The sequence below is a fragment of the Bufo bufo genome, chromosome 4 (genome assembly GCF_905171765.1).
Source record: "Bufo bufo chromosome 4, aBufBuf1.1, whole genome shotgun sequence".
NCBI classification, from domain to species: domain Eukaryota; kingdom Metazoa; phylum Chordata; class Amphibia; order Anura; family Bufonidae; genus Bufo; species Bufo bufo.
Window position 1 is genome coordinate 39,297,761 of NC_053392.1, and position 27,588 is coordinate 39,325,348.

General features: G+C 44.9%; 1 protein-coding gene across 1 annotated transcript in view; it reads right to left on the reverse strand.

Moving 5' to 3' along the window:
• The window catches only part of SCARA5 (scavenger receptor class A member 5), a 271,534-nt gene that overhangs the window by 131,830 nt on the left and 112,116 nt on the right, over positions 1 to 27,588 (reverse strand). Inside the window, exon 4 of the mRNA XM_040427109.1 lies at positions 11,434 to 12,108. Within this exon, the coding sequence (XP_040283043.1) occupies positions 11,434 to 12,108 (675 nt within the window). The remainder of the gene's footprint in view (positions 1 to 11,433; positions 12,109 to 27,588) is intronic.

Consider the following 27,588-nt stretch of genomic DNA (forward strand, 5'->3'; position numbering starts at 1 on the left):
TGGCTCTTGATCTCTTTATTTCATACAACTTGTTCCTTTAGTGTTTACCTCAAGTGACCCGATAATTTCTCCCACATAATAAACGGCCTCTTAAAGGGTGTCATCAGAAAACTGGGTATTAACCTGGCTGATATTAACGATGTGCAAATGTCAGCTGAACATAACTATATTAGTCCCATGTCACTATGTGCCGCCGTTACTGCAACGTATTCAGTGCAGGCGCAGTGAGGAAGCCGGCTGCCGGCGAACGCCCTTCCCTCACTGCGCCTGCACCGAATACTGAACGGGGCGGCCCTGGCACGAAATTTCCCCGGCAGACAGGAGACCAACGCTGGCCTGGCCCTGTCAATCAAGTGTAGAAGGGCATGGAAAGAGGTAAGAGAACGGAGCCTCTAGGAGCAGGTGCAATGCCCCCCCCCCCCCCGCTCCTAGAGGCTCATTTGCATATTATAAAAGTTCCTTTTTCTAAATAATGGCGGCATAGTGACATGGGACATGGGACATAGTGACATGGGACTAATATAGTTATCAGTGATGGCCAGTTCGCATTGTTCACTCGTGAACACATGCGGGCTGCCATCTTTTTTCACAAGTCCGGCAATGCACAGGTGAGCCCTTACCTGTGCCTGTGCGCGAGCCGGTCTGAAAACAAGTGCGAACAGCGGGAGCAGGCAGTTCCGAGAAAAGCCACCGGGGGCCTTCATCGGGCTGTTCTCGGAACTGCCTGCTCCCGGTGATCGCATTTGTTTTCAGACCAGCTCGCGCACAGGCACAGTTAAGGGCTCACCTGTGCCTCGCCGGACTTGTGAAAAAAGATGGCAGCCCGCATATGTTCACGGGCGAACAATGCGAACTGGCCATCACTGATAGTTATGTCCAGCTGACATTAGCACATCCTAATGTCAGCCAGGTTAATACCCATTTTTCTGATGACAGAAACCCTTTAAGGCAAAGTAAATTGAAAAATATGAGAATTATGGCTGCTGAAATGAAAAAATACTGCATCATAACAAGGGTTGTCCCACTATAACAACTCATCACTGATCCCAAGGATAGGTGATATGTATCTGATCAACGTGGATTCCACCACTGAGAACTTGATGTGGATTCGACCACCTGGACCAGAGGTCGCACTACATTTTTTCCAGAAGAGTAAAAATACTCCTCTTATCAATTTTGAGGAGTATTTTTAGCCGAGGAGGAGAACGAATGTTGCGGTAATTCACATATATAATGCATAGGCCCACATAACGTTATGAGGCTGATATTTCTAGCCTCCCATGCAGAAATAAATGGAGACAATTGTACATTTAACCAACATTATACACTAAGAATAACACCACTGCTGCCATACAAAGCGCTCACTTGACACTGCCATACACAGGGCCCACTTGACGCTGCCACACACTGAGCCCATCTGACGCTGCCACACACAGCGCCCACCTAATGCTGCCATACACAGGGCCCACTTGACGCTGCCACACACTGCGCCCACCTGATGCTGCCATAAACAGCGCCCACCTAACACTGCCATACACAGGGCCCACCTGACACTACTATATATATATATAACATACACAGCTCTACCACATGCCCATTACACAGATAGTTTACTATATACACATTGCACACACAGCTCTGCTACATGTCCATTACACAGATGGAACTACTGTGTGCATGACCGTATGTGTTTTGTGGTCCGCAAATTGCGGATCCGCAAAAAAACGGATGACGTTCCGTATGGCATCCTTTTTTGGGGGGATGCATATTAACAATGCCTATCCTTGTCCGCAAAACGGACAAGAATAGGACATGTTCTGTTTTTTTGCAGGGCTACGGAACGGACATACGGATGCGGATAGTACAGTGTTCTGTCTGCATTTTTTGTGGACCCATTGAAATGAATGGGTCTGCATCCTATCCGCAAAAAAAACAAAAAACGGAACGGACATGGAAACAAAACACGTTTGTGTGAATGTAGCCTGAGGGAGATGTCCGTGACGGACGGGGCTTCTCGGGAGAGGAGCGGGGCTTAATGTGTGACGGACCTGGCAGCTTCTAATACAGCGCTCCTGACTAGAAAAAGTCCAAGCATAAAAATACGCATGAGTCTTTTTCCAGGGAGTAAAATGGCCTGGACTGGCGTCTATGTCGCTTGTACAGGCGTTATTACGAATTATGACCTGGACCTCGACGTGGATTCGACCACTGGGACCTTGATGTGGATTCGACCACCTGGATCTCGATGTGGATTTGACCACTTGGACCTCCATCAATCACAAGAATGGGGTTTCTTGTAAATGGAGGGTCAGTCACATAGGTGCACCTCTCAACAAGAAGCCAAGTACAGCGCTTGGCTATCTACATCAGTCCCATGTGTGACTGTCGCTTCAGTCAGAGGACTCAGGACCCCCATTCTCATGATCAATAATGGTCCCAGCAGTTGAACAACCACTGATCATTCATCTGTATCACCCTTCCTTTGGATAGATGATAAGTTGTAATGGTGGGACAACCCCTTTAAGGCCCACAGTCTTGGTCATTAAGGGGTTAAAGGGATATTAAACATAAAAATTACTGGATAACTTTACAGAACACAACCACATACTACTTCATCCCTTCCAAAAATTGGCAGAAATAGAAGAAAACAAAATCTCCATTTATCCCCTTTCTTTTGGCGGAGAATAGTCAAGAGGCAGGGCTTAGATGAAGGGGCAGAGATTATCCAGTCTGGTCTACTACTTGCAGCAAGATGGGCACCAAGTTCTTTCAATTATATGACAACCCTGGTGCCACTGCCAACAACTGGGGAACCACATATATGGAGGCTGAGGGCCACATTTGGGTCACTGGTTGGTGGACACTCGTATTAAAGATGTATTCCAATCTAATATATAAAGCTGAGTGTATGTGTGTGTGTCCGCTAAAGGAATCCGCATCGTAGCATTTACAATCACAAAATTTGGCACACAGGTACATCAGGTGTCCGGGAAGGTTTTAGACCAGGTCTCAGCTCTCTTGGATGTACCGTTCCTGAAATATTCCCAAAAAATGCATTAGCCAATAGAAGCTTGGTCACATGACCATTATCAGCCAATAGAAGCTGGCAGGTCCTCCAGCCTCCACATACACAGTTTTACTCCAGGTTTCCATAACAACCCAGACATTTTTCTTCACTGCTGTAGGAGAGCTTTAAAGGAAATCTGTCACCAGGATAATCGCTATTGCAGTAAAGCCATGGCCTAATAGCACTTAGTACCTTGTTTCCAGATGTGCCTTTGTTCCAGCAACAGATGTTTTTATCCTCTGAAAATCCAGTTTATTTGGTATGCAAATGAGCCAGTAAGGTGCCCAGAGGGGCGTCACTGTTGCAGGAAGGAGCCCAGACACGCCCCAATCCGGTTAGGCCACGCGACCTCCCACTCCTCAGCCGACTGAGCTTGAAAAAATGAAGTTAAAAATCAACTACTAGGTCCTGCTAAGCCACGCCTCAATCTGGTTAGGCCACGCCCCCTCCCACTCCTCAGCCAACAGGGATTGAAAAAATGAAGGTAAAAATCAACTTCTGTCAGCTGCAGAGGTGGGAGGGAGGGTGACTTTCTCCCTGCAGCTCACATTCAGACAGCACAGTGAGAGTGAGCTGTTCAAAAGGACACGCTCCCGATCCAGTAAAGGACACTGTTAAGGGGGCGGGTCCCTGTGGAGGTCACTGTCAAGGGGGTGGTGTGCTGTGAAACTCACTGTTAAAGGTCAAAGTTAAGGGGGTGGGCTGCTGTGGAGGTCCAATTTTAAAGGGACGGGGCACTGTGGGGAGGGTTAGTGTTAAGGGGTTGGGGGCTGTGGAGGTCACTCTTAACCCCTTAAGGACATAGGACGTACCGGTACGCCCTATTTCCCGAGTCCTTAAGGACACAGGACGTACCGGTACGTCCTGACTTAAAATCGGCATTCCGGCGCCGCGGGGGTTAATCGGAACGGGATGCCGGCTGAAATCATTCAGCCGGCATCCCGTAACAATGCAGGGGGGGGTCATTTGACCCCCCCGTATCGACGATCGCAGAAAACCGCAGGTCAATTCAGACCTGCGGTTTTCTGCGTTTCCGGTCCATTCGGGTGTCCTGTGACCCGATGAACCGGAAAAAGACTGCGATCGGTGGCGTAATTTTACACCACCTATCGCAGTCCGAGGATTTGGAGAGGCGGTGCTGGCCCTGGTGCTGAACGCCGCTGTCCAGGGTGCTGATTGGAGCAGGGGAGAGAGGCGCGAGATTCAAACTTCCTGCGCTCCTCTCTCCCCTCCTCTTCCTGTCCAGCACCCTGACCGTGCAGCATCGTCCAGCACCAGCTCCTGCGTCCCCCTAATCGCCATCCATCACCCTCCTGCACCCATCGCCACCCAGGTAGGTTAGGGTCAGTGAGGGAGAGGCACCGTTAGGCAGGGAAAGAAGGGAAAAGTTAGTTAGAAAAAAAAAAAAAAAGTTCTTTTATTTCAAAACTTTTTTTGATCCATCCATCAGACCCCAGACCCCCCCCTGCCACTTGCCCACCCCCACCAGCCCCCCACCCCCACCAGCCCCCCACCCCCACCAGCCCCCCTTCCCCCACCAGCCCCCCTTCCCCTCACCACCACTTTTTTTTTTTCTGCGTGCGCTGACTGGCCGGCACTTTTTAGCGTCCGTCCACTGTTAGCGCATCGCCCGCCCCACCACCGCACCACCCCACCGACCGCTGATCAGCGTTGTACCGCTGATCAGCAAATTTAAACTTTTTTTTTCCTAACACTTGACCTTTCTTTTTTTGCCTTTTTTAGTACGTGAACACCCGTTGCCCCCACACACACGCACATATAATAAAGGTTTCCACACACGCACACATACACGCACACACACCCATGGCCCGCCGGATGTTCTCGGCCGAGGAGGCATACGCCCAGATTGCCTCCGACTCTGAGAGCCCCAGTGAGGATGAGGATGACCCCACGTTCCTTTTGTCATCCGCATCCTCCTCATCATCATCGGATGACGATGAGCCACCAAGGCGGCGGAGACGCCGCCAGGCGGAGCCAGGGGCCCCACATGCTAGGGATCCTGTGGCCCACCCTAGTACGAGCCGCCCTGGGGTTCGTACTGGTTTCCCGGCCCACCAAATAAGTCCACCGGAGCCCCCTGCCGATGAACTTAGCTGGTGTCCCCCAGTGGACTTTGAGCCTGAGATTCCGGATTTTGCTGGCAATCCTGGAATCCAGATTCCCACAGTGGGGTTTACTGAAATTGACTATTTTAGGTTTTTTTTCAGTAACCCACTGGTGAATCTGATGGTGGAGCAGACGAATCTGTACGCCCAACAGTTCGTCGCTCAAAACCCAGGCTCATTTTTGGCTAGACCCGGTGGCTGGACGCCGGTCAGTGCAGCCGAGATGAGGACATTTTGGGGCCTCGTGCTGCATATGGGTCTAGTCCAAAAACCCAGTGTCAGGCAATACTGGAGTGGGGACGTCCTATACCAGACCCCACTGTACAGTATGGTCATGACACGCTCCCGGTTTGAGGCCGTCCGGAAATGTCTGCATTATTCCGATAATGCAGCATGTCCACCCCGAGGTGATCCTGCCTATGACCGGCTGTATAAGATACGGCCGGTCATCGATCACTTTGGGGCCAAATTCATGGAGGCCTACGTACCTGGAAGGGAGGTCGCGGTTGATGAGTCTCTCGTTGCGTTCAAGGGGAGACTCAGTTTCCGCCAATACATTCCCACAAAGCGGGCGAGGTATGGCGTGAAGCTATACAAAATTTGTGAGAGTACCTCAGGGTACACTTACAAATTTCGTGTGTACGAGGGGCGAGATTCCCGTATTCAACCCCCAGAATGTCCCCCCACTCTGGGTGTTACCGGGAAACTCGTGTGGGACCTTATGTACCCATTGCTGGATAACGGTTACCACTTGTACGTGGACAACTTTTATACCAGTATCCCCTTGTTCAGGTCCCTTGCCGCCAGATCCACGTTCGCTTGTGGGACCGTGCGGAAAAATCAACGCGGCCTCCCTGCCTACCCCCTCCAGGTACCTATCCCCAGGGGTGAGACCCGTGCCCTTACCAGTGGAAACCTGTTGCTGGTCAGGTATAAGGACAAGAGGGATGTCCTTATGCTGTCCACAATCCACAGTAACAGCACCACCCCAGTCCCTGTGCGAGGTACCGCGGCAACGGTCCTCAAGCCCGATTGTATCGTCGACTACAATCGGTATATGGGAGGAGTTGATCTCTCTGATCAAGTCCTCAAGCCATATAATGCCATGCGCAAAACCCGGGCATGGTACAAAAAAGTTGCGGTCTACTTGGTGCAGGTTGCCATGTACAACTCTTTTGTACTATCCCGAAGCGCTGGCAGCACAGGGACATTCCTCCAATTCTATGAGGCAGTCCTCAAGGCCCTGATCTTTTCGGACCGGGAAAGAGCAGACCGGAGTACCTCGGGAATTGGAGGCGCCCGGATCGTCCCTGGCCAACACTTTCCAGGTGTGGTCCCCCATACTGGAAAGAAGGGACGAACCCAAAAAAAGTGCAGAGTGTGTCACAAGAGGGGGATACGGAAGGACACCACCACTCAGTGCGACACGTGCCCCGATCATCCGGGCCTCTGCATTATCGATTGCTTCAGGGAGTATCACACTTCCATGGAGTACTAAATTTTTATAATCCCCAACAGTCCACTAGAGAACATAAAAAACTATGGCTCTCAGACTTTGGAGACACGGAAACATTTTTTTTTTCCCCAAAAAATATTAGTTTTAGTGCAGGCATCCTCAAACTGCGGCCCTCCAGATGTTGTAAAACTATAACTCCCAGCATGCCCAGACAACCTACAGCCATCAGCAGGGCATGGTGGGAATTGTAGTTTTACAACATCTGGAGGGCCGCAGTTTTAGGATGCCTGCTTAGTGTCTCCAAAGTCTGAGAGCCATACATATTGGGCATCGTCGCGTGCGTAAAAGTCGTCGCTATAAAAATAACTTTTGCCCAAACGCCTCGGATGAACGGTGTTAAAAATATAAAATAAAAACGGTGCCAAAACACCCATTTTTGGGCAAAATTTCCATTTGAATCCTTTTTGCCGGTAATAAAGCAAGGGTTAACAGCCAAACAAAACTCAATATTTATGGCCCTGATTCTGTAGTTTGCAGAAACACCCCATATGTGGTCGTAAATGGCTATATAGCCGCACGGCAGGGCATAGAACGAAGGGAACTCCATATGGTTTCTGGAAGGCAGATTTTGATGGACAGTTTTTTTTTTGACACCATGTCCCATTAGAAGCCCCCCCTGATGTAGCCTAGACTAGAAACTCCAAAAAAGTGACCCCATCTAAGAAACTACACCCCTCAAGGTATTCAAAAGTTACTTTACAAACTATGTTAACCCTTTAGGTGTTCCACAAAACTAAATAGCGAATGTAGAAACAATTTTAGAATTTAATTTTTTTGTTACATTGCCTCATAAAGAGTAATATAGAGCAACCAAAAATCGAATTTACCCCTAAAATAGTCCCAAAACAACAACCACCTTATCCCGTAGTTTCCTAGATGGGGTCACTTTTATGGAATTTCTACTCTAGGGGTGCATCAGGGGGCTTGAAAGGGTACATGGTGTCAATAAACCAGTCCTGCAAAATCTGCCTTCCAAAAACCATATGACATTCCCCTTCTTCTATGTCCTGCCGTTTAGCCCAACAGTAGTTTACGACCACATATGGGGTGTTTTTGCAAACTACAGAATCAGGGCAACCCATTTTGAGTGTTGTTTGGCAGTTAACCCTTGTTTTACTCCTGGAAAAAATTGATTATATTGGAAACTTTTCCAAAAAATAGAAATTTCAAAATTGTTTCTCCATCTGCCATTAACTCTTGTGGAACACCTAAAGGGTTAACAAAGTTTGTAAACCCAGTTTTGAATACCTTGAGGGGTGTATTTTCTTAGATGGAGTCACTTTTTTGAAATTTCTATTCTAGGGGTGCAACAGGGGGCTTCAAATGGGACATGGTATAAACAAAACCAGTTCTGCCAAATCTGCCTTCCAAAACCCATATGGTGTTCCCCTCCTTCTATGTGCTCCCGTTCGGCCAAACAGTAGTTTACGACCACATATGGGGTGTTTTTGCAAACTACAGAATCAGGGCAACCCATTTTGAGTGTTGTTTGGCAGTTAACCCTTGTTTTAAAAAAATTGATTATATTGGAAAATTTTCCAAAAAATAGAAATCTCAAAATTGTTTCTCCATCTGCCATTAACTCTTGTGGAAGACCTAAAGGGTTAATAAAGTTTGAAAAAACAGTTTTGAATACCTTGAGGGGTGTAGTTTCTAGAATGGGGTCATTTTTGGGAGGTTTCTATTATCTAAGCCTCACAAAGTGACTTCAAACCTGAACTGGTCCATAAAAAGTGGGATTTTGAAGATTTCAGAAAATTTCAAAATTTGCTTCTAAACTTCTAAGCCTTGTAACATCCCCAAAAAATAAAATATCATTCCCAAAATGCTACAAACATGAAGTAGACATATGGGGAATGTAAAATCATCACAATTTTTGGGGGTATTACTATGTATTACAGAAGTAGAGAAACTGAAACTTTGAAATTTGCTAATTTTTCAAAATTTTTGGTAAAAATTGTATTTTTTTTATGCAAAAAAATTAACTTTTTTGACCCAATTTTAGCAGTGACATGAAGTACAATATGTGACGAAAAAACAATCTCAGAACGGCCTGGGTAAGTCAAAGCGTTTTAAAGTTATGAGCACTTAAAGTGACACTGGTCAGATTTCCAAAAAATGGCCAAGTCCTTAAGGTGAAAATGAGCCCGGTCCTTAAGGGGTTAAGGGGGTGGGGTGCTGTAGATGTCACTGTTATAGTGGATAGTGTTGATATCTTTTAACGACACACACAAAGATTAAATGAAATAGATTAAATATACCCGAGCGAAGCCGGGTCCTTCAGCTAGTGTGATTATAAAATGGAGTCAGAAAGGGCAAAAATAACAAACAATTAGTACTCACTTCCAGTCTCTGCTCCTCCATGCTAGAAATAGATTGGACTGCCCGCTCATCAAGTCACTGACTGAGGTAGGTCACCGATGCGGCCATCATTGGTTGAGTCCTACCAAGTCGTTTCCAGCCCATTGGGCCCGTAAAGAAGAAATAGAGAGCAGTGGGAACCACAGCAGCAGAGGAGGATCGGAAATGGTTATGGTTTCTTATTTTTGAAGTTATCGCATCAGTATACCCATTTAAGGACTTCACCATAAACAAAATATAGCGAGGACAAGGCAGCGATAAACCAGCAGGCCAAGTCATCCCCTTACAAAGTGGAACCAGAAGATGTAAAAGACAATTACATTCACATCTGGAAGTCTGACACAGGTCTGATAAGATCTAAGTGCCTCATGGATTTCATGTTTGATGGCCCCGGGCTATGTATACTGGACGAGTTTCACTGGATCTGACACAGCACCAAAAAAACATAAAAAGCAGCAACTATAGTTCATGACATATCAGTGCTCTAATTACTTAGATCTCGTTAGTTAGCGAGCAACCTAGTGTATGCCATTTCATATATTGCAGGTGGGCGTCCAAGTCCCACAGATCACATCTCATGTTATTGAGATGGAAGAGATCATTTTAATTTTCATCCGATATCTAAATTCTGTCATGAAACAGAGATAACTTGACCTCCGATGTGCTCAGGGTTTAGTCAAAAACACAGAGTTGGTTTATTCATCCTGGGTCCTGGTGGTTTTAGTTCACCGTATAACACAATACATCAGGAGACGATCCATGTCATATTAAATCAGAAACATACGAGGTCCGGTGAGGAACCATATACTTCTATTATAATAAGCCTTTGTGAACATGAAGCTGACTGGTGATTGAGATTGCTGGGATTCCTGCTGTGAGAGGGGAAACAGTAAATAACCTATTTCTGGGGGGCTGATGCCAGTCCCTACACATTCCCTTTGAGAAGATATTTTCTTCTATTTTTTTGTTTCCGGCAGAGGTTATTGTGCCCGTACAATCCCGTACAAAAGGGGTTGTCTCATCTGAGACATTGGAGGCAGATCGCTAGGATCTTCCACTAATGTCAGATATCTGCAGATCCCACCTCTGGGACCCACACCTATTTCGAAAATGGGACCTCGAAGTGAGCTGATGCACATTCATGGCCACCCTCCATGCATTTTAATGGAACTGCCAAAAATAGCCGAGCACTTGCCCGGCTATCTCCGGTGTTCCCATAAAAGTGAATGGAGCCATGGCTGCGCTTGCGCAGTGCTTTCTCCATTAATTTCTATTGTACTTCCGAAAATAGCCAAGCACGCCTGCGTGTGCATGCTCCTTCACTTTCGGGGAACCCTTTCTAGAGATACCGGTAAGCGCAGGTCTCAGAGTTGGGACCCACACCTGACTTTGGTGGCATATCTTAGAGACATGCCATCAAAGTCCCAGATGACACAATACCCTTTAAAGAGTAGCATCTTCTATATTTTAACTTGACTATTATTCCAAAAAAGTTTTAACAGTATATACGAGTATCAGATCTAAGGTACACAGAGGATAAGGGGATGGAGATTTAGTGAAAAAACACACAAATCACCAGATCTGGTTGATACCATACAACACCTCTACACGCCGGACACTTGTTCTCCCACTCTTCCTTCTCCATGTAGGACAGAAGGGTGTTGTGGTCATATAGTTGGCTGTTCCTCACTTGTTTGCTATTGGCGTGGGCTGCTTTGTCTCATAAATGCAGTTCTGGCCACTGAGACCCTCACCTATGTTAAGACTATGGGTCCCCTGACACCTATCCTTCTTGATGCGGTAGCCATCGGTCACATGATTAGGGTGGAGAAAGAATGGTTACGGTGGCCATGAATGTCACTCCCACAGAACTGAATGGAGACAGTTGGTCATATGGTCACCATGCAACTACCTATCCATTCTCTCTCTGTTTGGACAGGGGTCGGGCATTTCTCATAAACATCCAAGATGGGAATACATCTTAAAGGTCCAGATGGGACTTATCTGTGGTGGAAAATGCTCTGTCATATCCGCTGCATGAGTTACTTGCAGATTTGCAGTGGACTTCCATGGTGGAAATCAGCAGCATAAATGTATAGGCTGTGGATTTCAAATTCTCACTGCAGGTCAACATACACTGCATTTTTTTTTCTTTTTTAGGAAGCATACGGATGTGATTTCCTAATATCTCATCTACATTTCTGGTAGAGTAAAACTTGTGTGCAGCAAATCAGCAGTCATTTTAGTCCTGTGTTGTCATACCCTTAAGATGATGTTGGATTCTCTTACCTCCAGGGCTCAGGGTTTTCATCCAGCTTTAAATCTGAAGACTTTTAAGTAATTGGCATAAGACAATGACCTACCTCTAAGTATTGTGATGTTCTTTAAGGCTATTGAGTGTTCCCAGTCTTTCAACCGGAGATCTTCGGTCACGTTATTGATAAGAGCCATCTCATGCTTGAGCTGCTGTTCCATCACTATATGAAGAAGCCTTGTTTGTCTGGTGTCTTCAGATACATTAGTTATGAGACCCTGAAGTTCCTGTATCCTTGAATGATGGATGCCTATATCATAGGAATAGGTCCCATTTACAGCATTTAAGGTGAGCATCAATTCACCTATCTGCTCATTAAGTCCTTCAACTTTAGCGGTCAATGTCTTCAGCATCGAGTCATGGCGACTCCATACATATTGACTGCTGTTAACTTTTGTGGCTAATTTATAGATGTCTAAATTGTGAGAGTCGCTGATCTGGTTTACGCGAACACCAAGATTTGAGACCATGGTGTCTGCCTTTGAGGCCATGTCTTGGACCCCATTGAGGTTCTGCTCAAGTTTCTGCAGTGATTCAGTCAACTGAAACAAGGAGTCTGTATGGTTCTGGAAGAGGTCCTGCAGCTTCCAGATATGGTCCATGAAGTCTCCCTTGAAGCTGAGCTGCATGAGCTTAAACTGGAGATCCCTGTAGCTCTCATTCAGACGATTGACATTGCTGGTTAGCACCTTTAGATCTTCTGGGGCACTTTGAGGTCTTGATACTGAAATAAAAACATAGGTATGAACAGCAATGAAGAACAGTTTATACACAAGTATTATTATAATACAGAGCTCCAAATCCCCTGCTTAGACATAGCGCTACATGATGAATTCATGCTTAATTCATATTTAACCCATCAAAAAAGGGAAAAAAATATGATGTAATATGATTACAAAGCAATTCTACAGTGCCTTGCAAAAGTATTCACCACCCTTGACTTTTTTCGTGTTTTGTTACATTACAGATGGATCAGAACACAATAGTCTAAGTTGGTGAAGTGAAATGAGAAAAATATATAAATAAAACTATTGTTTAGAAACAGAAAACAGAAAATTGGCATGTGAGTATGTATTCACCCCCTTTGTTAGGAAGCCCATCAAAAGCTGTGGTGCAACCAATTACCTTCAGAAGTCACATAATTAGTGAAATGATGTCCACCTGTGTGCAATCTAAGTGTCACATGATTTGTCATTACATATACACACCTTTTTTTGAAAGGCCCCAGAGGCTGCAACACCTAAGCAAGAGGCATCACTAACCAAACACTGCCATGAAGACCAAGGAACTCTCCAAACAAGTAAGGGACAATGTTGTTGAGAAGTACGAGTCAGGGTTAGGTTATAAAAAAATATCCCCAGGAGCACCATAAAATGTATTATAGATCATGGCACAACAGCAAACCTGCCAAGAGACGGCCGCCCACCAAAACTCACGGACCGGGCAAGGAGGGCATTAATCAGAGAGGCAGCACAGAGACCTATAAGCTGTACGCTCCATAGAGTTGGGCTTTATGGCAGAGTGGCCAGAAGAAAGCCATCACTTTCAGCTAAAAACAAAAAGGCACGTTGTGAGTTTGCAAAAAGGCATGTGGGAGACTCCCAAAGTGTATGGAGGAAGGTGCTCTGGTCTGATGAGACTAAAATTCAACTTTTCCACCATCAAAGAAACGCTATGTCTGGCGCAAACCCAACACATCACATCAGCCAAAGAACACCATCCCCACAGTGAGACATGGTGGTAGCAGCATCATGCTGGGGGGACTGGGAAACTGCTCAGAGTTGAGGGAAAGATGGATGGTGCTAAATACAGGGATATTCTTGAGCAAAACCTGTCCCACTCTGTGCGTGATCTGAGGCTAGGACAGAGGTTCACCTTCCAGCAGGACAATGACCCCAGACACACCGCTAAAGCAACACTTGGGTGGTTTAAGGGGAAACATGTAAATGTGTTGGAATGGCCGAGTCACAGCGCAGATCTCAATCCAATAGAAAATCTGTGGTCAGACGTAAAGATTGCTGTTCACAAGCGCAAATCATCCAACTTGAAGGAGCTGGAGACGTTTTGCAAGGAGGAATGGGCAAAAATCCCAGTGGTAAGATGTGGCAAGCTCATAGAGACTTACCCAAAGCGACTTGGAGCTGTGATTGCCGCAAAAAGCGGCTCTACAAGTATTGACTTTAGGGGGGTGAATAGTTTTGCACATTGACTTTTTCTGTTATTTTGTCCTATTTGTTGTTTGCTTCACAATAAAAAAATATATATATCTTCAAAGTTGTGGGCATGTTCTGTAAATTACATGATGCAAATCCTCAAACAATCCATGTTAATTCCAGGTTGTGAGGCACCAAAAACACGAAAAAAGTCAAGGGGGGTGAATACGTTTTCAAGGCACTGTATATAGAGGACATTTTTTGAACCTCACAAGTAAGTGATAGTGCCACACAGAATGTGATCCCAAAATATTACTGCCAGATAGTGCCCCCAAAAATTGTAATAGTAATAGTGTCCCATACAGAAAAAGTGCCCTCCTTGGGTCTCCACACATTAATAGTGCCTCATTAGCAGATGGGCTCCTGCGAGATGTGAGGTTGCAGCGCGAGCAGACGAAATTTTTATCCACTGAAATGCCCCTTTTTCAGACCACGCCCACTTTGTACAGAGCCCCACCCCCTTTCAAGCAGTGCTCCATCCCCTCAATGCACTTTGGGTGTCGGGGCTGTGCCTAGTGCTGCAGAATTTCTACACCATATACAGGTACAGTCCATGAAGGGCTGCTTTCCGTGACAAACTTTGGTTGACAAAGGCTCAGGATGGGCCGAAACGAGCCCTATACATAACGGTCTATGTGGAAAAAATAAAACATATAGCTTGAAGAAGGAGTGCTGAGATTTCTGTTCCCTAGAACAAATACAGACATCAGACCAGTCCCACAGAATAAACACAGACCCCTAAATAAATACAGACCCAAAGACTCAAACAAATACAGAACCCTGAATAATTATGGACCCTAGAATAAACACAGATATTAGACTAGTCCGACTGAATAAATACAGACATCAGAACAGACCCCCTGAATTCAGACCCCGGACCAGTCCCACCGATTAAATACAGACATCAGACCAGTCCCACAGAATAAACACAGACCCCCCTAAATAAATACAGACCCTGAGCCTTAAACAAATACAGAGCCCTGAATAATTATGGGCCCCTAGAACAAAGATATTAGACTAGTCCGACTGAATAAATACAGACATGAGACCAGACCCCATGAATTCAGACCCCAGATCAGACCCTCTGAATAAATACAGACATCAGACCAGTCCACCTAAATAAATACAGACATCAGAGCAGACCCCCTGAATAAATACAGACCCCAGACCAGTCCCCCTGAATAAATACAGACATCAGTCCAGTCCCCCTGATAAACCACTAAATAAGTACAGACCCCAAGTCTCAAACAAATACAGAGCCCTGAATAATTATGGGTCCTAGAATAAACACAGATATTAGACTAGTCCAATTGAATAAATACAGACATCAGACCAGACCCCCTGAATTCAGACCCTAGACCAGTCCACCTGAATAAATACAGACATCAGAGCAGACCCCCTGAATAAATACAGGGCCCCTAGAACAAAGATATTAGACTAGTCCGACTGAATAAATACAGACATGATACCAGACCCCCTGAATTCAGACCCCAGACCAGACCCCCTGAATAAATACAGATCCTGAGCCTTAAACAAACACAGAGACCTGAATAATTATGGGCCCTAGAATAAACACAGATATTAGACTAGTCCAATTGAATAAATACAGACCCCAGACAAGTCCACCTAAATAAATACAGACATCAGAATAGACCCCTTCCATTGAATAAATACAGACATCAGACCAGTTTCCCTGATAAATCACTGATTTAGTACAGACCCCAAGTCTCAAACAAACACAGAGCCCTGAATAATTATGGGCCCTAGAATAAACACAGATATTAGACTAGTCCGACTGAATAAATACAGTCATCAGACCAGACCCCCTGAATAAATACAGACATCAGAACAGACCCCCTGAATAAATACAGACATCAGAACAGACCCCCTGAATAAATACAGACATCAGACCAGGAGTCTTAAACAAATACAAGCCCCTGAATAATTATGGGCCCTAAAAAAATACAGACGCCAAACTAATCAGACTGAATAAATACAGACATCAGATTATGAGTCTTAAAGGGGCCATCCCATGAAGGGAAAGTTTCCTTTCAGGGGGCGCGTCCTCTCCCTATAAAAGCTTATATCAGTAAATCTGGCTGGTGGTAGCTGAAAGATGAAACTGGGCATGTGCGTCCATCTGAGTGATGTTGCTGAGAAGGACAGAGAAGTAAGGAAAAGAACAAACAGCAGGTGGCACTATACAGATAGACTTTATTGAATAGCTCAGTGGCTGTACTAAATTTTTAATTACATGCAATTACAAATATATTCAGATCCAGGTGCTGGTTTGAAAAATATATATACCAATTTAAACAAACATAGACCCCTGAATAAATATGCAAATACAGACATCATACCAATCACACGCAATAAATACAGACCAGACCCCCTGAAAAGAATACAGACCCCCCAGACCAGGCACTTTTAAACAAATACAGACCCCTGCACAAATTCAGACCCCAGACCAGGCACTGAATAAATATAGGACCCAGAACAAATACAGACATCAGACCAGACCCCCTGTAAAATACAGGCCCCAGACCAGATGCTCTAAATACAGACCCCAGAATCAAGACCTCATAATAGACCCTATAAGAAGAGAGCCTTGAAAAACATGTTTCCTGAATAAATGCAGACCCCCCAAACCAGACTCCCTATAGAAGTACAAACCCTACAGACCCCAGACCATGCACACCAAATAAATCCAGACCCTTTAAATACAGCATACTGAAGTTCTGAGATTCTATTCCAGTAAATATTGTACAATATGATCTTAGAATGAGAACACGGTTCACCAGAGAAGCTGGACACCTTCTGGATGGTGTGCTGTCCTTCACATGATGTTAAGTTACTGAACCCGTGATACTGAACTCATTATTTTCCCAATCAATAACGCATCATGGAGTGCGAACATCCAAGGTTACTATTTCTACTTTGTTGTGGAGCCAAAGGGGTTAGGTTATTTAAGTTGAGATAGAAAAACACTGAAGAAAGGCCCCAAATTCCTCAATAACATGTCTTACCGAATATGAAGCAGGAATCACATGTTGGCGAGCCTGGCCGGGCTCCAGATACAATTAATGTATATCTTCTGTGAAATATGATGAAATTTGTACTAGAGTCGTTTCCAAGTTCCACTGATTTATTTTGACATATTTTTGCATGATCTGCTATGTGCGGCCAGCATCTTATCCTCTGTAGGACAGATTATCCACAAGAGTAATATAGAAGTCAATTGTATCTGTCAGTTCTCAATGGCTATAAAATTACTCAAAGTATTCTCTAAAAGGTCTGATCCCAGCAGGTCATGGGTCCCAGTGATGGAGCAAAACTCCCCTAATGACCATTTTGGATGACCATGCTTCTTCTACACATCTAACTATACCCAGGATGAGATGTTGCCTCCAAACTCAAAGAAGTGTTGGATGTAAGCCCCATCCGCCCTCATCTTGATAATCATTGGGCATATTCTGATGGGCAGCCCACTAGACACTCGCATCTCCCCAGGTCAACTGTTCACTGTGCCATTATTGGTCCTGGATAGCAGTTGGAGTGTGTTTTCTCCATAGAGTATTCCATTGTCTATGATCATCTGCTCTGATGAATCACTTGTCAAGGGCCCTCTAGAAACCAGTATATGATTTGAGTTTTTTGGTAGACCTATAAAGCTTCAAGACAGTTGGGCACCTGCTTTACCTTCTGTTAGCTTCAGCCAACAGCTGACTCCAATTATTTCACCTACTGATCACCCACAATGCTCTGCTCTAAGATGATGATGAGGAAGATGCATAGTCCACCTTCATGCTACAAGTTTGGATTGGCCACAAGCTTAGTTTGGCTATGTCCACTTTCCTCATGGGTGGCACTAAAAGTCATTTGGCTCCACCTCTCTACACATACCTCAAGAAACAAGGAAACAGTAACCCAAGAGTCATACCAATAACCAAAAGGGAGCTCCAAGGCAAATGCAGAGCTGCCATGTCAGAACCATAGTCTGAAGCTCATAGACCTTGCAGACTTTATATACACCCATTATTTAGTAAGATTTTCAAAGAAGTGTACATAGACAGATAGCTAGATAGATAAAGAGAAGGCCTCATTGTGTTGGGCTGAAACATTGCGAGTTGGGTGAATAAAGCGGTCCACCTATTTCTCACCATTATGGAGTGCTGCCTCAATCTATTTCTTTGGATAGATAGATAGATAGATATATAGAAAAAAGGCAACAGGAGCCGCACTGCGAAAAACAATGTCAGCGGAGTGCAAGCGGCTATGAAGGCGGTCCCCCTCCAAAGCATATACCAAAAAGAAATTCCGCAGACTGACTGCTTGAGAAAGATCCCAGAGAGAAGGATCGAAACGTTGCTGTCTGGTAAATAAAGTACTATTTTTTCATTTTACGCTTTGGAAGTGGTGCGGAATTTCTTTTTGGTAGATAGATAGATACAGAAAAATTAAAAAAAGGAAGCAAAAAAAAAGTGCTTTCCTCCTGGGGAAACTAAACCCAGTCTGGCCACATTCCTGCTCCTCGTGGGCGGTACTAACATACTTTGTGTTACTCCTCTCCAAAGGAACCTCATCAAGTAACTAAGGAAGAGTGTGCCCAAAGTAATTTCGTCCTGCCGAATATAAAAGAGGAATTTGCGAATCAGAGCCAGAAATAACTGAGCCAGCGCTAGTCTATTTTCGGCGGTCCCATAGAAATGAATGGAGGGCGGCTGTGCATGCGCAGTGCGCCCTCCGTTCATTTCCCCGCTCAGTTCTCATTGTAGGTGGGAATACCCCTTTAACTTACAGAGATGGATAATGGGATTTGTTTTGGACGGTCACTGGGCTCAATAACACAAGGACGTGTCGAAGAACGAACGGGGCCAAGGAAAAGTCATTAAGACCTACAAACGGATTTGGAAAGTAAGGAAAGTTGGAAACAAACTCATCATATGGCAGAGTTGAGAGAAACATCACAGCTCTACACTGACTGAAGTGTCTCAAGCCCCAGGAAGCCCAAGGAGGCACCAACGATGGTGGAGGAAGGACACCCAGTACTTCATGCTGCTCTGCAAAAAAATTTGCAAGTAAATATCCACTTTGATCATCAATATAGTTTGTCAGTCTGTACAGGTCTGGCATTCTGTTCTGAATAATTTCTTAAAATATCTTTAGAGACCAGAACTTCTTATTCTGACTTGGAGCTCCAAAAATCTCAGCATAGACACAGTTAAAAAACAAATCTGGTGTCACTCAGCCACCACTAGGGGGAGCTGACTGCATACGGTTTTATACATTGAGCTCATTAATATGTTGCAAGCTCCCCCTAGTGGTGGTTGGAGGATGTCAAAATGTTATCATCTCAGATTTGGTGTTAAAATGACGGTAATATCAACAGCAACAACACTGAGTATTTGGTATGAATAGTTATTACTATTGAAAGGGAATTGGGATAAATTATCCATCTGACCATGTGAGGGATGGGGGGTTGTCCATCTATTAGGGCATGTGAATGTAATAGGATTCCTCTCTTAAAGGGCTTATGCACATGAATGTGTGCTGCCTGTGCCGTGCATTGGGGCCCGCAAATTGCTGTTTGTGTGCATGAGCCTTGAGTGGAGAGCCGCAGTAAAGAGCAATCCTCATTCTGGCTGCACTGAAGAGAGCGGTAATGGGTGCAATGAACATGGGTTTGTACTTCTCTTACTTGACACTAGGGGGAGCTGCATTTAGTCAGATATTTACAGTGTTGTGCATCTTTGTACTCGCTTGTGCCCCCACAGCAAGGGCAATCAGTTATAATACTCCCCTGCTGTAATGAATCACTAATAATCTGCACTCGGTATATATGTAACCCGGATGGGGCAACATGGTGCAGTAGGTGGTTAAGAAGGGAATGTCCCTTTAATCCCCCCCCCCCATCCCAGTTCTTAGATATCTGTGGAAAAGGAATTCCCTGCTCTGAATGGAAATGTTAACTGTTAAAGGAACTAATAACCTGCAGAGCTGGAGATTTGTTACAGTGTATCCACCCTGAATCTATTATCTACACTGATAAACTGTAACAAACCCACAGCACTGAGTCAGACTTCTGCCCCTAAAAGCAAAAATGTTTCCATTCACTAACAGCAAGTGGAGATCCTGAAAATGTTGAGGGATTGAAACACAAAGGCCCCTTTCACATGAGCGAGTTTTCCGCGCGGGTGCAATGCGTGACGTGGACGCATATCACCCGCACTGAATCCGGACCCATTCATTTCAATGGCTCTGTGCACATGAGCGGTTTTTTTTCACACATCACTTGTGCGTTGCGTGAAAATCGCAGCATGTCCTATATTCTGTGTTTTTTTACGCAGCCCTGGCCCCATAGAAGTGAATGGGGCTGCGTGAAAAACGCAAGCATCCGCAAGCAAGTGCGGATGCGATGCGTTTTTCACTGATGGTTGCTAAGAGATGTTGTTTGTAAACCTTCAGTTTTTTATCACGTGCGTGAAAAACGCATTAAAACGCATTGCACCCGCACGGGAAAAAAATGAACTACTGAACGCAATTGCAGACATATCTGACTGAACTTGCTTGCAAAATGGGGCGAGTTTCACTGAACGCATCCGGATCTAATCCGTCACGCTCGTGTGAAAGAGGACAAATAGATTAGAAAGTTGCAAAACTTTTCAATATCACATTCAGTGTTGGTAGGAAAGGGACTCCTTGGCATCAAGCAAAATACATTCCCTGGTCTAGGGCAGCGAAAGGGTTAATATTACATTTCTTAGTGGTCTAGGGTAGCAAAGGGGTTAATTTTACATTCCGTGGTGGTCTAGGGCAGCAAAAGGGTTAATTTTACATTCCTTGGTGGTCTAGGGCTGCAAAATGCTTAATTTTACATTCCTTGGTGGTCTACGGGAGCAGATGGGTTAATTTTACATCCCTTTGTAGTCTAGGGCAGTGAAAGAGTTAATATTTCATTTCTTTGTGGTCTAGGGCAGCAAAAGGGTTAATTTTACATTCCTTGGTGGTTCAGGGCAGCCAAAGGGTTCATTTTGCATTTCCTGGTGGTCTAGGGTTGCAAAAGGGTTAATTTTGCATTCTTTGGCGGTCTAAGGTTGCAAAACGTTAATTATACGATCTGTGGTGGTCTTGGGGAGCCAAAGGGTTAATTTTATATTCCCTAATGGTACATGGCAAGAAAGGGGTTAATGCTGCATCCCTTGGTGATCTAGGGCAGCAAAAGGGGTTAGGCAAGCAAAAGGGTTAATTTTACATTCCCCCAGTGGTCTAGGGCAGCAAAAGGGTTAATTTTACATTCCTTGGTGATCTACAGCAGCAAAAGGGGTTAGGCAAGCAAAAGGGTTAATTTTACATTCCCTGGTGGTCTAGGGAAATGAAGGGGTCAATGGTAAATTCAGATTGCTCCTGAAGGTTTCCTCTTGCGGGCCCCCTATCAGTTTGGATCCCTTGGCAATTGGCCAGTTTGCCAACCCCTGAACCTGGCCCTGGTTCTGTTCCTCAGGTGATGGCCGCCACTTACCTGACTGACAGCACAAACCGCCGGCAATCACCAAGCGGAGCCGCGTGCAGCCAAAACTCTCTAATGTAGCCGGGCGCAGCGCCAGCGCTGCATAAAATGTGTGATGTGATTTACTGAGATTACCTTAACCCCTGCAGCAAGTCGACAGGAAAATTACACACAGATGTAGCAGAGCTGACGCTGTCAAATAAAAAAGAAGCCAAGCTTGCCAGGCATGGAAAGGTTACAATTATCGGATATAGCAGAGCTAAATATGTCAAACTCTGATGTAGTAGTACTTAATACGTAGATGTTGTAGAGCTGAGTTTGTCAGATGTAGAATAGTAACATTTTTCATGTGAAGATTGCAGAGTTTGTCAGATATAGAAGGTATGAGTAAATAGCTATAGTAGTGCTGAGTTTGTCAGATGTAGCAGTGCTGTGTAAGTAGAAAGCAATTGTCAGGCATGGAAGATATGCATTTGTCAGATCTAGAGAGCAGTGTTTTGTCAGGTGTAGCAGAGCTGAGGATGCAGTTCTAAGAAAGATACGTTTGTCATGTATAGAGAGTTTACATTTTTCAGATGTACACCTGGCAGTGTGTGTCAGATGTAGCATAGCTAAGTAAGTGTACAGTGCTAAGTTTGCCAGGTGGAGCATTTGTCCGCTTCCAGTAGAAATGAGTATGACAGAGAGTTAGTCTGGTCAGATATATTAGGCTAGGGCTACACGGCGACACATGCCCTGGCCTTAGAGCTAAAGCTGTCAGGCACACAATTATTGAATTTGATGTAGCAGAGCTAAATTTATTAGATTAAGAAAGGCTGTGTTTAACATTATTTTTTTTTTCAAGTTGCCTTTGACAGATGCAGCAGAGTTGAGTGTGCTAGGTGTAGCATAGCAAGCCAGATATAATAGAACTGAATGTTTTAGATACAGTATAGCAGACTGGAGTTTGTCAGAAGTATTAGTGCTGAGTATATCACATATAGCAGAGTTAATCTTGCAAGATGCAGCAGAGCTCTGTCAGATGCAGTACAGCTAAGTTTATTCATATGAAGCAGAGCTATGTAAGTCAGTTAGCGAATTTAGTCATTTTGTTGGATGTATTATAGCTGAGCCTATTGTGTAAAGCAGTAGGGAGTTTGTCAGATAAAGCCAGATTGAGAGCACCATTTGGCAGAGAATGAGGAAGTAAAACTGCAATTTACATAGGACTGCAGGTAAACATACGTCATCACTTATCATGGAAATATCACGATATAGAGGCACTGTACCACTAAACACTTCAGCTCTGCTACATCAGATATAGTGTCCCTATACACAGTAGATCAGCATGCTTTCCTGTTAATGTCAGCAGTTTTCGCCCCCCAAGTCACAGCTGTGCTCAGTGACTGTAGATCAGCTGCATTATCTGTTGCAATCTGCGGTAGGCTGGCGCTCTATCCCTCCTCCATGCTTTACACTGCGGCTCTGCTTACTCGGCAGGAAGTCAGCACAAGGGACACAAAGTGCAACGTCAAGTCACTGAATCACCAACTTTGTGACTGACTTTGGGTTTCAATTCCACACCATTTTCAAGACCTCTGCTCGATGTCAGTGAATGGGAACACCTGAGCTAATATTTGTCACAGCTGAGGGTTTGTCACAAAGGGGTCGCTAGGTATATAGCTGAATGTACTTGTAGATTGCTCCCTGCTCTCGGGTCACCAGGGATGCCATTTGTCTTGCACGGAGTACAAATGGTTAATCGGGGCGGAGGCGTCCCGGCGTACTTATGATATACAGATGGCGCTTACGAGCATGGAGAGTCTTGACGGCTGTGAACGCCCTTGAGGGGCACAATATGTAAATCACAATGAACGCACCCACCGCCAGACACCTAGCGCATGTGCCGCTCACGTCACCATCCATTCTTAACCCCGTAGTGCCCACATACTTCAACCCTTGCCAAGATAAAAGCAGGTGGTGGGAGCCCAGTGCAGGCAGCGTGGATGTGGCCGCGTGTACAGCCAGAGGGACCAGTGCTGAGACAATAGCAGGCCTGACCCCGCCCATGCGGATCGGCAGAGGGTATTGCGGAATGCTAGGATAGGATGTGTAACCTACAATCAATTTAGCCGAGTAGGTTGAGATCCTATAGAGCTTGGCCACTGTTTTACCCATGATTGAGCCTCATTTCTAAACCTGAAGCCACTTGTGCCTCTGACCAACTTCTAGCCGGGTCCGAATAATCTCAGCCATGGAGGAACCATTCAGTCGAAGAGTCAACCTGGCTTTAGAGGCGTGCATAGCCCCTGCTGACTTCAGCACCTGGATCTGAATACTTTTGCAATTGCATGTAATTAAATAATTACTATAGCCACTGAGTTATACAATAAAATGTATCTGTACAGCGCCACCTGCTGTTTGTTCTTATTTCTTGTCCACCTCACTGAGGTGGTCGCACGTGCTCAGTTTAAATCTTCAACTGCTACCGCCAGTATCTACTGTTCGAAACTGTGACAGTTGCAGGGAAAGGGCTACAGCAGATTCTCCTAAAATGTGATATGGAGAGAGCTATAGGAGAAAGGACATGCCCCAAGCTGTGATAGGGAGCAAGTTACAGCAGAAAGGACACGACCCTTGAGCGATGATAGAGAGAGAACTATAAAAGAAAGGACACAAGCCCCTGAGCTGTGATAGGGAGAGCACTAAATAGGGAGATCTCCGGTTCCATGTGAGGTACAGGGCTGGTACTAGGTTTGTTAGAGATGGTCATGTTCTATATGATGTCTGGTTTTCATTTATTACATCAATCATGGGATAACCTGTTTAAATGTCAGTCTAGAAAAATCTGGTAAGATGCTGGTTTTTGGGGTTCTGTTGGCCATCTCCACATGAGATGGTGGACATCTGCTTTAGCGACTCACACGAGTTGTCCTATCTGCTCCATCAAGTGCACAATGCTGATGGCTTTAACAGTTTTTGAGACAATGGCTGAGACATGAGGTCATCTCCTTACCAAGATCCAAGCCAAACTCTAGATGAAATAACCCCTTGTGCTGCTTTACGCATCAGACGGGCAGCTTCTTCTGTGCAGGTCATGCCTGTGAGATATTGACGTTCCTTCTCCAAGCCATAGAAGGTGGCACTCATGGCCCAGAGAAGTCCCTGGCAAGGCTTTATGTTGACACCCCCCCCCCCCCCCCAATAGACATTTTAGGTAATTGCTCTAGATTAAGAGAGAGGAACTATAAAAACAAGTGGTGGTCTAGAGCCTGACAGAGGAGATGTTGTCATGTTGTCCTGTTTGGCATCACTGAAGCTAAGAAATAGTTGCGTTGGATTTGTGGGACCCTTTAAATGAAGCGATTTAGAACAAAACCCCATAAAACTGAGAAGAATGGCATTGTTACGCCAAGTGAGTCCATAAAATTATTTATCAGGACGCCTGGAGATGTCAGGATCGTTCTGCCATGTGTGGGTGGGAACCAGAGCTTTTGTTTTCTGGAGACAACATGTTTTTTTTTCATTATAGGGATTTCTGAAGCCAATATTATACTGGTGACCAGATGTACAATACTTTGAGATGCAGGGGCCCAATGATAAACTGGGCTTCTCTGAGAGACACAGTCCAAGGTCTGAAATATGAGTTTTAGTTCTTGGTTACCACTTCTGGTTCTTCTAAGGTCCACAGCTCTACAGGTCTGGGAGAAGGGAGATACGTGATAGATGGTGATTGGGTGAAAGGACTGATCAGTGGCCACTTGTCTTGTAAAACTGGGACAATAGTTTCATCCACATGGTAATGCCATGATCGGCACTGAAGGTCCACAGTATAGCCCCTCAGACACTCTTTTTGCCCCCGTATGATAGCAGTATGGAAATGGGAAGCACACAGAGGAATCCATACATAAGTTGGAATCCATACAAATAAATACAGAACCCAGACCAGCTCTAAAAAATAGACACCCATCACCCGACCCCAAAGTAAATACACAGGCCAGACCCCATAATACACCAGACCCCAGACCAAATCTAAAAATATATAGACCAACCACCTAGACCCCAGAGTAAATGCACATACCAGACCCCATAATAAATAGAGCCCCCAGACCAGATGTTAAAGAAACACTCCCAAAACCAGGCCTCAGAATAAAAACAGACCTCAAAACCAGATCTTGAAAAATATACACCCTAGACTACAGAATATAGACCCCAGACCAGATCTAAAAAATATAGACCTCCCCAGGCCCCAAAGTTAATACACAGACCAGACCCCACAGACCCCAGACCAGACCTTAAAGAAGAACGCTCAAGACCCGGCACCAGAATATTTCAAAACCAGATCAAAAAAATACAGACCCTTTAGACTATAGAAACAATACAGACGCCAGATCTAAATAATATAGACTCTAGAACATATCCCAGAATAAATATGAACCTCAGACCAGACTCCTAATAAATACAGAACCCAGACAAGAGCTTAAAAAAAAACGCATAGCCAGATCTCAAAAAATACATACACCACCAGATTTCAGAAGAAATGCAGACCCTACACCAGATCTTAAATAAAAATGAATCCCTATGCAAGACTCTAGAACAGATACAGACTCCAGACCAGATCTAAAAATGATAGACACTAGAACATACCCCAAAATAAATACAGAATAAATAGACCCCAGGCAAGACCCTAGAATAAATACAGGCCCCAGGCAAGAACCTAGATCAGACACCTAAAAAATTGACCCCAGACTAGACCCATGAATAAATACAAACCCCAGACAGACCTAAGACTAGATCCCAGAATGTATAAAGCCCCCAGAGCAGACTTCAGAGTAGACCCCAGAATGTTTACAGACCCCAGGCAACACCCTAGAATAAATACAGGCCCCGACACCTAAAAAATACAGACCCCAGAGCAGACCTCAGACTAGACCCCAGAATGTACACTAGAACCCAGAGCAGACTTCAGAGTAGACCCCAGAATGTTTACAGACCCCAGGTGAGATCTGAAATAACAGACCCCAGGCAACACCCTAGAATAAATACAGGCTCCAGATCAGACGCCTAAAAAATACAGACCCCAGACCAGACCTCAATCTAGACCCCAGAATGTTTACAGACCCCAGGCCAGATGTGAAATAACAGACCCCAGGCAACACCCTAGAATAAATACAGGCCCCAGATCAGACGCCTAAAAAATGCAGACCCCAGAGCAGACCTCAATCTAGACCCCAGACCAGATGCCTAAATAAATACAGATCCCAAACCAGATCATACAAAGTTACAGGCCACAGATCAGACCCCAGAATAAATAGAAACACTGAGAAGGCACCAAAATAAATACATCCCCCAACCAGACTCCTAATACACGCAGAACCCAGACCCAAAAATAAGCCTGTGACCAGAGCCTAAAATAAATTTGGGCCCCAATGGCACCCGGTACTGGAGGCACGTGTACTCATCTTCAGTCCACTTCTGGTTATGCCCCAGAATTAGGTGACCAGATGGTTCCTTCTACCATCCTGCAACTTTGTAGAATAGGTCTTTGATTGCTATGACACGTTGTCATAACTTTTGCTTTGCCGTTTGTTGATGCAGCATTCTATGAAGTGATTCACACGACTCGCATTCTATTCACGTACATACAACGCTCTCCGATTTCTCTTAATGTATCCCAGTGTTTGGCCTTGCTCGTTACAGGCGTCGTGTATCAGGAGAAGTAATTATGGAAGGATTTACTAAATGTGAACGAGAACTGATTTGGCGAGGAAACTATTTTATGATTTGCGCTTGGCGCTGCGGGTGGTCGGTAAAAATGTTACAAGAATGTAAATTGGCCTATGAGTCCAGTAATGAGATGTCTGGGTTAAAAGTCCCTCATATTAAAGGGGTTGTCTCACTTTAGCAAATGGCATTGATCATGTAGAGAAAGTTCTTAGAAGCCATTTACTAATGTATTGTTATTACCTCCTTTGCTGGCCGGATTCATTTTTCCATCACATTATACACTGCTCATTTCCATGTTCACGACCACCCTGTAATCCAGCAACGGTGGTCGTGCTTGCACATATAGGAAAATGCACAGGCCAGGACTGTGGGAGCACGCATAGGCCACCGTTTTTTCCTATAGTGCGCAAGCACGACCACCACTGCTCATTTCCATTGTTACAACCACCCTGTAATCCATCAGTGGTGGTCGTGCTTGCACATTATAGGAAAAAACGGTGGCCTATGCGTGCTCCCACAGTCCTGGCCTGTGCATTTTCCTATATGTGCAAGCACGACCACCGTTGCTGGATTACAGGGTGGTCATGAACATGGAAATGAGCAGTGTATAAAGTGATGGAAAAATGAATCCAGCCAACAAAGGAGGTAATATGGACAATCACAATACATTAGTAAGGGCCTGAAATTAACGGCATCTACATGATTAATGCTATTTGCGGAAGTGAGACAACCCCTTTAAGCCCCTGTGGACCAAAAATTAAGCAAAAATGTACTTAAT